General features: G+C 41.6%; 1 protein-coding gene across 1 annotated transcript in view; it reads left to right on the forward strand.

Moving 5' to 3' along the window:
- LOC139419498 (LHFPL tetraspan subfamily member 7 protein-like) overlaps nucleotides 1-12,981 on the forward strand; it is a 180,344-nt gene extending 167,363 nt beyond the window's left edge. Inside the window, exon 3 of the mRNA XM_071169455.1 lies at nucleotides 10,538-12,981. Coding sequence (XP_071025556.1) covers nucleotides 10,538-10,764 — 227 coding nt within the window. The 3' untranslated portion in view covers nucleotides 10,765-12,981. The remainder of the gene's footprint in view (nucleotides 1-10,537) is intronic.
- Nucleotides 12,982-13,399: the final 418 nt, after the last annotated feature.

Here is a 13,399-nt window from a genome sequence, read left to right on the forward strand (position 1 = left end):
TGTATCTCACGGATCATTCCCAAAGCCAACACCTCATTTGGCCGCCTTTCCTTCCAGTTCTCTGCTGCCAGTGACTGGAACGAATTGCAAAAATCGCTGAAGTTGGAGACTTTTATTTTCCTCACCAACTTTAAACATCAGCTATCTGAGCAGCTAACCGATTGCTGCAGCTGTACATAGTCCATCTGTAAATGGCCCACCCAATCTACCTACCTCATCCCCATACTGTTTTTATTTTATTTTCTGCTGTTTTGCACACTAGTATCTCTACTTGCACATCATCATCTGCTCATTTATCACTCCAGTGTTAATCTGCTAAATTGTAATTATTCGCTCCAATGGCCTATTTATTGCCTAACTCCTCATGCCTTTTGCACACACTGTATATAGACTTTCTTTTTTCTACTGTGTCATTGACTTGTTTATTGTGTTATTGGCTTGTTTATTGTTTATTTCATGTGTAACTCTGTGTTGTTGTCTGTGTCACACTGCTTTGCTTTATCTTGGCCAGGTCGCAGTTGTAAATGAGAACTTGTTCTCAACTAGCCTACCTGGTTAAATAAAGGTGAAATAAAAAAATAAAACAATTGTGCCCAGTAGGTTCTGTGTGGTACCAGAGATTTCCTGCTATTGTTTTCCCTCTAAAGAGCCTTGGCCTAAAAACATATTTATCTCTCTTCCCTTTTGGTGCGTGTGTGTGCGTGCGTGCGTGCGTGCGTGTGTGTGTGTGTGTGTGTGTGTGTGTGTGAGTGAGTGAGTGTGTGTGTGTGTGTGAGTGTGTGTTCTTGGTTGCATGATCATCTCCAGCCAAATGTTTATAGGTACTAAGGTGATTCAAGAAGAAGCAACCGTTAGCATAATTTCCCAGAGGCACACTGTGCTTAATTATCGTCATGGCTTGTGCAGACTGCTGCTATTGCACAGCTCATCATATTAAGATGTGATCCCTCCCTGCTGTTTTATTCCCCACTACCCCACTATGTTCCACTCTTAGCTACAGTCCCATTTGAATACCTGAAACACACCATACCACATCCTTAATTTGATCACTTGTTTTTTGCTGAGAATTTTACTGCACTGCAGGAAATGCAGATAAGCTTTGTGATTTACATAAATTCTTTAAAAACGTTCACTAACACACAGGTAGGTATATTAACAGTATCACACTTTTTATGTAGCCTACTTTTGTCCAGCTAATAGCCTAACCACCGATCAAGCAACATTATGGACTAAACGTTCGAATATGTCACGCCCTGACCTGAGAGAGCCTTTTTATTTCTCTATTTGGTTAGGTCAGGGTGGGATTTGGGTGGGCATTCTAGTTTGTCTATTTCTTTGTTGACCGGGTATGGTTCCCAATCAGAGGCAGCTGTCTGTCATTGTCTCTGATTGGGAATCATACTTAGGCAGCTTGTTTTACACCCTAGTTTGTGGGATCTTGCCTTTGTATAGTTGCTGCTTAGTGCCACAGAGCTTTACGTTCGTTTCGTGTTTTGGTGTTTTTTGGTGTCATTTGAAAATAAAGTCAAAAGTACGCCTACAACGCTGCACCTTGGTCTTCATCTATCAACGAGCGTAACAGAATACTGTTGCTGCATGATTCTTTTGCTCCGACAATACTGGTCAAATTAAGATTCTACATCTGTAGCTGCAAGCAATAAAGTTTAATCTTCATTCCAGAATATTTATCTTCCTGAGCACATTGTGACATGTTTATAGAGGAATATAGATGTGGATAAAAACAGGTGATTCTTTCTTGGATCAGTAGGCATATCTGCAACACATATTACTTTAAACTTTTCCTCACTCCATGCAATCGAGATTATTACATTTTGCCATGTTATTTGATATCCACATCACCCTTGCCTCTATCTGTGGCACCCCAGTAGCACATAGACATATTCATGGAAGGCATGGTAGATTGGCATATGAGATGAGAATCCTCCTGTCGTCTCCACAGTCCCTGTTTAATTCCCTGCATGGTCAGACTCAGACAGCATGGTCCGACATGCCTGTAGCTTTAATGTGATGGTGGGCCGTCAGGAACACTCTCCTCTCCTCCATCTCCTTCAGACCAGGGGGAGAGGAGAGGTCGCCTATACCTATCATCTACCTGCCTGGAAAAGAAGACGGAAATGGAAATAGGTTCCGCATGCGAGCGATGAAAAGCAATTTCCAAGAGACACCCGTATCCCAATTGCCACCCCTTCTGCTTTCATTATAGAGCTTTATGGTAGGAAATGGTAGGAAATGACTTGACTGAAACACACACACAACCACACTCGCACATACATCACACAAACACAACCACACTCACAGCACACAAACACAACCACACTCACACATGCAGCACACACACACACACATTGATTTAAGAACAAATCTTAAAAACTTATTTTGCTTATAAAAATAGATACATAGATCTAACAACTGTCAACACTAACCTTTTTGCCACAGAACGCCAGTTGCAGTTCTATTGGTGAAAAAGTAGATATGCAAATAGTAGGCAGGATCAAAACACCTGTCCTGTTGTGTATGTGAAGCATCTGTTAATCAAATCCAGGGGAAAGGTAGACAACAGGAAAAATAATCACTAGAAGGAAAGCACGTCAGAAAAACTGGTTTGATGTATGGCTATGAGGCTGCAACTGTAATTAAAGAATATTTCTTGGTATTTCCAGGGCCTACAGCATGTTTCATGTCACAGAGTTTCATCACTGACAAACAGCGCTGGCAACACAAACAAATGAGTGCTGTGCTGGCAAATAGAGATTTATTATACATCATTCTTTTTACACACGCTCCCAAATATTTGCAAGGAAACACTGCAAGAACACATCTCTTACAGAGGAGTAAAAATAACAATGTGTTTCTCATTGTAAAGAGGAACAGTCTTTGTTTAGTTACTGTGACACTAGCGCTCAGATACGTGGTTAGGTAAGGTAAGTTCAGGTAACATATGTTTATGTCATGGAGAGAACAACATATTGTTCTGTATGTGGGTGACTGTACTGGCCCTAGTTGTTTCAGTGCATAGTAGCAGACAGGTAGAATCCCAATTGGGACAGCAGCCAAATGGAAAGTTCCTTTCAGGGCTGAGAGCAGTCACCTGTGGATAGACACTCTGTAGCATCCTGTACCTGGTCTATGTGGTTGTTATCTGGGCCTGTGGTGGCTGACTTGTTCCAGGGCTGGGAGTGTCACAGATGTGCTTGTGGGTCATAGGAGATAAGCAGCCCACGGGACAACATTAGCCCTCATATTCATCGACCATATTTGCTGCAAGGCTGGAATGCAGATATAGGAGTAGAGGGGACGAGGAGAAGAGGAGCCACTGTCAATCCATTAAATCTCCTCTCTCCCTGTCTAAAGGATTATCATACTTAACTCTGTGGTCTTGTAACTTGTCAAGTCAAGTGTCAAAGCTCCCCCTCTTGAATAAGTGAGAGTTGCTGTCAACGCTCTCTGTTGTTCCCTTGACCTTAGCTTACCCTCAGATTCGAACCAGTGTTTCTAACCATGGGGTAAAACTCTATTGTAGAGATTTGTGTGTTCAGCCATTTGTGGTACTGACACAGTTGAACCCAGATCTGTTACTGAGTGACAGTAATCAGTGCGGGGCGGTAGTTGTAGTCGTTAACAAACAGAGCCAGTGGGAACAGACAGAACAGACAAATGACTGCCTCCAGCCAGCCAGGTCTGGCTACAACCATGGGTTAGACATGGGTTACGTCCCAAATGGCAGGCACTAGTATTGCACTACATAGAGAATAGGGTGCCATTTGGGATGTATCCATGGACATACAGGCCAGGACCGGGAGGGAGCAATCCCATCAATCTCTAATTCAATCCCACGGGCAACTGTCCTCAGTGCTAACTGAGTTAACACAGTCAGTGTTGGGAGGTAATAAAGTTTGATCCAAAGTAGAAATCTTAGCGTTATAATGAATGGCCCTCAAGGCCCACAGCAGCAGCAGGAGAATGGCTTGTAATTAAGCCCTCTGATGGTACGTGGAGGAAATACAGGATGACCAACAAAGAAATAGAATTACTAGCATGGGTGCACTCAACTTGTGTAGGTACAGTCGACATAATGCCCATTCAAGTCATCCATTTCTATGATGACCACATCATCCTCTAAGACTGGGCCACACTCCACCTCACTACTCACTGGTAGAGAGAGATCACTGTATAACCCTCAGCCCCACAGGGCATTGGACTGACTAGACAACTAAAAGGTCATGTGTCACAACCTAACGTTTTCATTTAATGATTCATCAACAGGGAACAATTTAATTTGAATATGCCAAAAGTATTTGTACTAATAGATTAGTACTATAGAGAGTGTAAGGTTCACAGTGTTTAATTTTAATGGGTGATGGATGATCCACATCACTAACCTATAGTATCAGAGTGAATGCACACACCACCCAAAGATATTGGTATGAAGTCTGTACCGTACCCATGAGATAGTGGTATCATATACTCTCAGTAAGACCTCCCAGTCCCTGTGTATAGCCCTCCAGAGCCTGACCCAGAGAGTGAATCAGGACCTCAGTCCATCCTGTGTGATTGGTACTATACAGAGTTACCACGGTGTTACCGTGGTACCCAGCCGAGAGTTAATGCACTGTCACGCATGGACGCTACCTCATCACACACCTCACTCCGGGGACAGGTCAAGAAGCCAAGAAGTTCTCCTCAAATACCTTCATGAAATGTACTCAATATTTTTCTCATTCTCACAGCTGTGCAATTCAGTATCATCTTCAAGGGCGATGTGGCATGTCTCACTAGTTCAGTCAAGGGATGAGAGAGAGAGAGAGAGAGAGAGAGAGAGAGAGAGAGAGAGAGAGAGAGAGAGAGAGAGTGAGTCAAGGCTGAGCTCTCCTATCTTCTCCTCTCCTTCTAACACTGCTTCTTTCCTGTCATATTCTCAATGACGAGTCCAGGGAAAAGACAGAGGAGAGTCAAGGCTGCACTACACCTCGACTGAGCTTTGCCAGTCTTCTCATCACATCTCCTCTCTTCTTCTCTTCTCCTTTACTCTCTTCTCTTCCTGAATCTGATTGAAGAATAAACACACTCTTACAGAAGTATTGATGTTTGTTTTAGAGGATTGACTACGCTAAAGGTTCAGTGATAATCACAGACCCTTGGCCTGCTGACTTCCACAGCTACCTGTGGAAATGAACAATGAAACATAGTGCTTCTGCACTTGTCAACAACATCTGGAGAGCATCTCTCTGCATCTCTCTCACAAGTTGTTCTCCACAAGCAATTATCCCCATTGCGAAACATTCCAAAAAATCCAGGATTTCAAACTTCAAGGATAACCCTGCCAGTGGTGTAACCACAGAGGACGGATGAGCCTGAGCAATAACAAGTCAAAACCATATGGATGAACTCATAGAATATTCCCAAGCAGCATATGTTGCTGAACAGAGAGGCAGGCATCTGTTTTGGCTGGTGATTTACTATCATTAGCATCACGTCGGCTCTGCTGTTGTATTCAGCCAGACAGGCTGCAGTAAAGAAGCATTAGCAGTGATGTGGGTGCTGCAATGTCTCTTCACCATTTGTCTGTGTTAGGCCAAGTGATCCCAATTACTTTATCTATGTTTAGGGGCTGCAGGGAAAGCATCATCAGTGATTCTTTACTGTTTCTACATGCTAATTTCTCACTTGCTCTGCTGTACATTTTCATCAGGATCTAGAGTGACACGTGTTGTTATAACAATACAGGTGGAGTTTGGCAGGTGATGGTAGTCATCTCCATAGGTGTCACTGCTCCATAGGAAGTGTCCGTCTGTGTGTGTATCTGCATGTCTGTATGGGAGTGGGGTGTATCTGTAAATGAGACACATTAGCCCCTGTGTGACCTACACTATCCTTTCCCCATTGTTACCTCTGTCTGTCTCTTCCCCATTATTTGTTCTGATGGACTCCATCGCTCCTTCCTTCCCTCCCTCCCTGCAGTCCCACCTGATTGCCATTGGATAATCTCCCTCTCTCTCCACATCATGCCATTGCCAGCAACCTCCCCATCTCCCAGAATGTACATGATTTGTGTGAATGTGTGTGTGTGTTTGTGTGTGTGAGTGCATATGTGCACATGGGTGTGGTGTGTGTGTGTGAATGGTGCAGGAAGCACAGTAAACGGTACCTAATAGGAACAGGAAGGAAGAAGAAGCTGCATGTTTTAGAGTGCTGTGCTGAATGCTTTTTACTGCTCTGCAGCTATTGAGGAGATGGCTCTTTAAACTCCTGTAATTACATTTTAACGGCTCTTCCTCATGGCTAACTGCCTTCATTACTGCTGTACCTGCCGCCCAACTGGCCAAGTGGACCGTTAAGAATCCCCCCCGCCCACTCCCGATGGATACTCATTGTGTGTGTGACCAGTTCCGAGACGCCCATCCAAATGACCACTGTTGTTTTAGGATTTAGATCATGCTTGGTGCTCTATGTGCAGTTTACAGTATATAAGTCAGTTCAACGGTTGCTATATTGTTTACTTTTTATGCTGTGAGGTTACCATGAGCAGTTTCACAGCATCACATCATTTTACACCGCTCCCTTCGTCTCTGTACGTCCCCATAGGATTATACCAGTGGAGGCTGCTGAACGGCTCATAATAATGGCCGGAACAGAGCAAATGGAATGGTATCAAACACCTGACATCCATGTGTTTGATGTATTTGATACCATTCCAATGATTCTTCTACAGTCAATAACACAAGCCCGTTCTTCCCAATTAAGGTGCCACCAACATCCTGTGGATTACACTGCTATGGAAGCTTCTATCGTCATGAGATTGAGTTTCCATTGTGGGCTGCTACCATGTGCTCTCCAATACAGTTTTCACCTTTTACTCAAGATTGAACACAAGTCAAATCAGGAAATGTTATGTATATACATGTATGCATACAGTACATCCTCAACAGCTAATCCATCATATATACAGTATATACGTGTATCATATCATAGACTACACGTTTTAATCATTGCCATGCAAGAAGAATCAAAGGCAAACGATTTAGTTGAATATCTCCAGTAGTCCCATACAATAACACAGTTGCTAGTCTCTAAACTGAATCCAGGTGGAGTGTGTGTGCAGCAGCCCTCAGCTCCCGATACTGAGTCCAGGGTCATCAGGCTTGTACGTCTGTTCCATTAACAGAGCTATGCAGCCTGGAGAGACCATATCGACCTGAGGCACAGGGCTTATCTGATGCAGACAAACATTGCTCCCTCCACATACCTACCTTCCAGCTTCTGTCGATGAAATCCAATGATGCTCAAGGCTCTCGTGCCACTTGGTTCAAGTCTGTGGGGTTTGATTTCATTCCTGCATCGATTATTTGGTGGCCTGGCGAGTTTCTTCATTATTTATTTGGATTTTGGTGGCTGGGGTGCAGGCAGGCTGTGTGTGACTGCTGTCATATCTCTGTGTGGGAGGGAACAGCGAGGGAAGGGCCTTGAAAAGGAAACCCTGCCTGTGTCTTTGTTCACTTTCCACAAAGCCAATGAGAGAGAAGGCCCTTAAAGTGTTATTAGCCGGGCTGCTTTGAGGAGCCAGGCACTGACAGATAAACAGGTGGCCATTCTGAGCAGAACAGAGACAGAACTCTGGGTGGGTTGGGGGATATTTAGCAGCCTCAGCTTCCACTCTGGGTTGGGGCTCCAGCAGCCTCATCCTCCACCTCAGAGATAAATGTAATGAGCTGACGTCTACCCACTCACACAACCTTCTCCTCATTCCTTTTGTCTTTCTCCCTTTTCCCCCCTCCATCTCTCTCTTTCTCTTCCTTACCAGCATGATCCTCAGCAGTCACTCTGAGGGGGCTTTTTTATTTATCTACCTACTCTCTGAGATATGCATGGGAATTTTCTAAATGTACAGCCCCCCTTACCAAAAAATCCATATACACTACCGTTCAAAAGTTTGGGGTCACTTAGAAATGTCCTTGATTTCCATAAAAAAACATAAATGCAATTAGTTGCAAAATTAATAGGAAATATAGTCAAGGCGTTGACAAGGTTATAAATAATGATTTTGATTTGAAATAATAATTGTGTCCTTCAAACTTTGCTTTTGTCAAATAATCCTCCATTTACAGCAATGATGACTTGATGATTACCTTTGGCATTCTAGTTGTCAATTTGTTGAGGTAATCTGAAGAGATTTCACCCCATACCTCCCAGAAATTGGATTGGCTTGATGGGCACTTCTTACGTGCCATACGGTCAAGCTGCTCCCACAACAGCTCAATAGGGTTGAGATCCGGTGACTGTGCTGGCCACTCCATTATAGACAGAATACCAGCTGACTGCTTCTTCCCTAAATCGTTCTTGCAGAGTTTGGAGCTGTGCTTTGGGTCATTGTCCTGTTGTAGTAGGAAATTGGCTCCAATTAAGATCCGTCCACAGGGTATGGCATGGCTTTGCAAAATGGAGTGATAGCCTTCCTTCTTCAAGATCCCTTTTACCCTGTACAAATCTCCCACTTTACCACCACCAAAGCACCCCCAGACCATCACATTGCCTCCAACATGCTTGACAGATGGCATCAAGCACTCCTCCAGCATCTTTTCATTTTTTTCTGCGTCTCACAAATGTTCTTCTTTGTGATCCGAACACCTCAAACTTCGTCTGTCCATAACACTTTTTTTCCAATCTTCCTCTGTTCAGTGTCTGTGTTCTTTTGCCCATCTTAATATTTTATTTTTATTGGCCAGTCTGAGATATGGCTTTTTCTTTGCAACTCTGCCTAGAAGGCCAGCATCCCGGAGTCGCCTCTTCACTGTTGACGTTGAGACTGGTGTTTTGCAGGTACTATTTAATGAAGCTGCTAGTTGACTTGTGAGGTGTCTGTTTCTCAAACTAGACACTCTAATGTACTTGTCCTCTTGCTCAGTTGTGCACCGGGGCCTCCCACGATGCACAACACAGTGTTTTACGAGATCTTCAGTTTCTTGGCAATTTCTCACGTGGAATGGCCTTCATTTCTCAGAACAAGAATAGACTGATGAGTTTCAGAATAAAGTTATTTGTTTCTGTCCATTTTGAGCCTGTAATCGAAGTCACAAATGCTGATGCTCCAGATACTCAACTAGTCTAAAGAAGGCCAGTTTCATTGCTTCTTTAAACAGAACAACAGTTTTCAGCTGTGCTAACATAATTGAAAAAGGGTTTTCTAATGATCAATTAGCTTTTTAAAATGATACAACGTGCCATTGGAACACAGGAGTGATGGTTGCTGATAATGGGCCTCTGTATGCCTATGTAGATATTCCGTTAAAAAAATCTGCCGTTTCCAGCCACAATAGTCATTTACAACATTAACAATGTCCACACTGTATTTCTGATCAATTTTATGTTATTTCAATGGACAAAAAAATGTGCTTTTCTTTCAAAAACAAGGACATTTCTTAGTGACCCCAAACTTTTGAACGGTAGTGTACATTACAGCACAAAACAATTTCATATTTGACATCCCCATTACCTTCTCTCATGAATTCCCTATTACACTCCCATCAACCCTGCTGCATCACTGTCCTTGAAGATCTGAAATCAATACATGAACAAAAGATGATACGTGTTTAATGCGTTCTATAGACAGACAGTTATGGATAACTGCTCATTGTCCAAATCCATACTCTATTTATTATCTCCTTTTATCTTAAAAGACACACAATGACATTCCAATATAATGGAAATCTAACCTTTTATGTTTTTCCTGAAATGAGTAGTAATGATGATACTCAGCAGTCGATAGATGCTTCTTGGCAGCACTGGCTGGCAGACCTGACTCCATTTTTAAACTGAGCCACTCTCTCGCCATCGCTACATTGAGCACTGAGGATGTGATACTGTCTGTGAAAGTTGATCGATGTGTATTAAAGTGCTGGGCTCTTTTCTTGTGGTCGTCAGTTTGGCATGAGAAGTGCTAATGGATTTTGGGAGACATGATTCACTTTTCATTAGCCAGACCTGTCAATCAAGAACCATCAGGGGTCTTTTTTAATATATAAAAGCCCCATACCCCCTCTCCTCTATCAGTCCTTCCTCCATCACTCCCTGGCTGAGTTGATAGACTCAATCTCAATAGTGATTTATATTCCTACTGGGGCTATTCAGGGTACAATTGGAGATAAGGCAGATGGTGAAGCTCCTACATTACACTGTTGACCGTATCTGTGGGCTGTCTTTGCGCTGTCAGCTCATAATGCAGAACCTCTAGTTCCACCAAGTGGCCAGGAGTCAGCATTACCAGGATGTTCCAGGAACACTTCCCAATCTCAAAGTAATGAGCCAGGATGGACACTTTTACAGCTGGATTTAGTTCAGTTGGAGAAAGAGGGACATTAGAAATGTTTTTTGGAAGCTGAACAAGAAGGGATGTTCAGTGCTCTCTCAAGATATACTCAACAATGAAATCCATGACCAAACACAACACTATGACATGTCTTACATATTTGAGTGTATCCCTGGTTGTAACCAAAGCCTCTTTCATCTCTCCTCTCTCTTCCAGTGTTCATCATGGGGTCTGGGCTGCTGGTCTATCCCTTTGGGCTGAACTCCACCCTGGTGAGGTCCTTTTGCGGGGACTCAGACATCTACTATGCCGGGGACTGCCAGATCGGCTGGGGATACATGCTGGCCATCGTCGCCGTCATGCTCACACTCTTCCTACCCTTCTTCGCCAAATACGCACCAAAGGAGCATCTGTCCCCAACCCCACTGCCCACTCTCTTATAGGACAACAACTGACCCCACCTTCCCCAACCTCATCCAGTCAGTTTGCTACAGTACTTCCTACTTCCCTGTATGATGGAGATGGGAGAAACCCCTGCATCCACTTCTTCAGTAGGATGCCATTTTAAAAAGCCCTGCCTCTGACATACAACTAGGCTATACCCAACTGTGAACAACATTTATGTACTGTCTTCCTTCATACAAAAGCTATTTCTTTGATCTACTAATTGACCTAATTGAATGGAACTATGTTCTGTTAAAAAAAATTCTCCCAATAATGTCAAACGTTAACTCATATTGTTATGACTATTAATTCACATTTACTGTCAATTTGTGACTGCATTTCTGGTTAGACTTATTTCATATTCAGTATCTTTTCTGGGAAAAAAATACATTTGAAAGAAACACAAGGATTGACAACAACAGAAGTATACAGCACATAAACATTCCTATCATGTTATACATACAAAATTGGTTTAATATTACTGTAACCAGACAGAGGGTGATGGTCAGGACTAGAACCATAATATGAATCCATGGTGACATTAAGTGGGCAATAAGAGTGGTCATTAAATATATCATTCCAGAATAATCAGGGAGTTGTTTGCAAAAGAGAAGGTGTGAAAATAAGGAGAATCTTAATGAGAAGGTAAAGTATGGCCTGAGATTAACAGACAATATGAGACATTTCTACAGTTATCAAAAAACATGGACATGCTTCTATCTCCAATGGATCAATGCGGATTTGGCGAACAGTAAAGACAATGAGAGACTTGTTTGACATCAAGACAAAGCGAGGATTAGAAAGGATATGAACACGGACTCAGGTCTCAACAGTGAGCGCATCAAGGATTCTGTCCAGTGGAGTTTGAGGAGAGTGGATTGTATAAAGGTTTAGATCCAGATGACGTTTTTATCCAGCATTGAACACTGACTGAATGGATGTCATAAGATGGACATGTAGCACAGTGAAAAATTACCCTTGGGGACTCACCATCTGACTTAGCCTACATCTTCAACATGGTTTTAAATGTACTATTGGACAGTAAAAATTCTAAAGAAAGAGTTGAATAAATATGTTTCAGTGAAGGAGCTGTACCAAACAATATAGAAGTGTCTGACCTGCCTTTAAGACAAATTAATATAGATAGGTGTGCATAGTAATAATATAATACTTATACTTACATCTGATAGTTAACTTTTGAAGACATATGAAAAGCATTTGTTATACATTTTATTTTGGGATGACATGACATCCTTCTACCAACCTTTTCCCAGAGTTCCTAGTGTTAATATGGTTGTCTTGTTAACCCAAGTCATTATTGTTTCAGTTTTTACACCACACAATACCAGGGTTGGGGTTAATTCAACAAATTCCAATTAAATTCCCTTTCCCTGTTAATTCTATTTAATTACATTTAAAGTCCAGGTCGTTGATTCCAGTCCTTGAATTTAGAGAATTCAATTCCTTTCAATTCCAATGTTAATGATTCAATTCCCTATCCAATACGATCCTCAACAATTCCACAAATTCTAATTCAATTCCCTCAGGCTGATCATGTCTCAGTTCAGACCGCCCAGCTAAACTGGAAATATAGAAATACAAGTTGAAATGATTTAAAACAAATAATGCAGTCAATGTTTGATACTATGTGCATTCATTCCATTAACTGGGAATGAATTTACAATTTGAATTCAATTCCAATTCAAGCAGTCCAACAGTCTAATTCCAATTCCATAACTTGAAGATAGTTGAAATTCAAATTAAATTAAATGTAAATTCTCCACTTCATGAGTGAATTCAAGAACTGAATTCGAATTTCACATTAAATTGGAATTGACCCCAACACTACACAATATTAGCTATACACTATAATTCAGGACTACATTAAATCAGGCTAAAGGCAATTAGATAAGACAGCATTGTCTAGAAATGATTGACTAGAGTGCAGATGAAGTTGTGGTTAGTTAATAGTAAAACAGTTTATCTAGATTAGATGATCTGCTCTGACCATACCAACGTGTGCCTTTATAACAGAACCAAGACAAGTTACTTCAATACTATTAATATCAGGTTACCATCTACATCTGCTTAAACTGTGGATATTGTAGTGCAAAACAGTGCTAATTTTGTTATTTTCTCTATGTGTGCTGTACTTGTCTTGTATGTGTTTCAAGATGTGCTTCTGAACATTAAAATATTCTCTAGAAGAAAAAAAACTTATGTCTTCTAAAAGCTTGAAGGTAATGACAGATAGAACAAACTGTACTTGTGTTGAATTATGCTGCTGACACTTTGCCAGTTTATTCATAAGAGGTAAATAACTTTAATCACTAAATTAAAAGGTTGCGACATATACAGTGGGGCAAAAATTATTTAGTCAGCCACCAATTGTGCAAGTTCTCCCACTTAAAAAGATGAGAGGCCTGTAATTTCCATCATAGGTACACTTCAACTATGACAGACAAAATGAGAAGGAAAAAAATCCATAAAATCACATTGTAGGATTTTTAATGAATTTATTTGCAAATTATGGTGGAAAATAAGTATTTGGTCACCTACAAACAAGCAAGATTTCTGGCTCTCACAGACCTGTAACTTCTTTAAGAGGATCCTCTGTCCTCCACTCGTTACCTG

The sequence above is a fragment of the Oncorhynchus clarkii genome, chromosome 10 (genome assembly GCF_045791955.1).
Source record: "Oncorhynchus clarkii lewisi isolate Uvic-CL-2024 chromosome 10, UVic_Ocla_1.0, whole genome shotgun sequence".
Classification (NCBI taxonomy): Eukaryota; Metazoa; Chordata; class Actinopteri; order Salmoniformes; family Salmonidae; genus Oncorhynchus; species Oncorhynchus clarkii.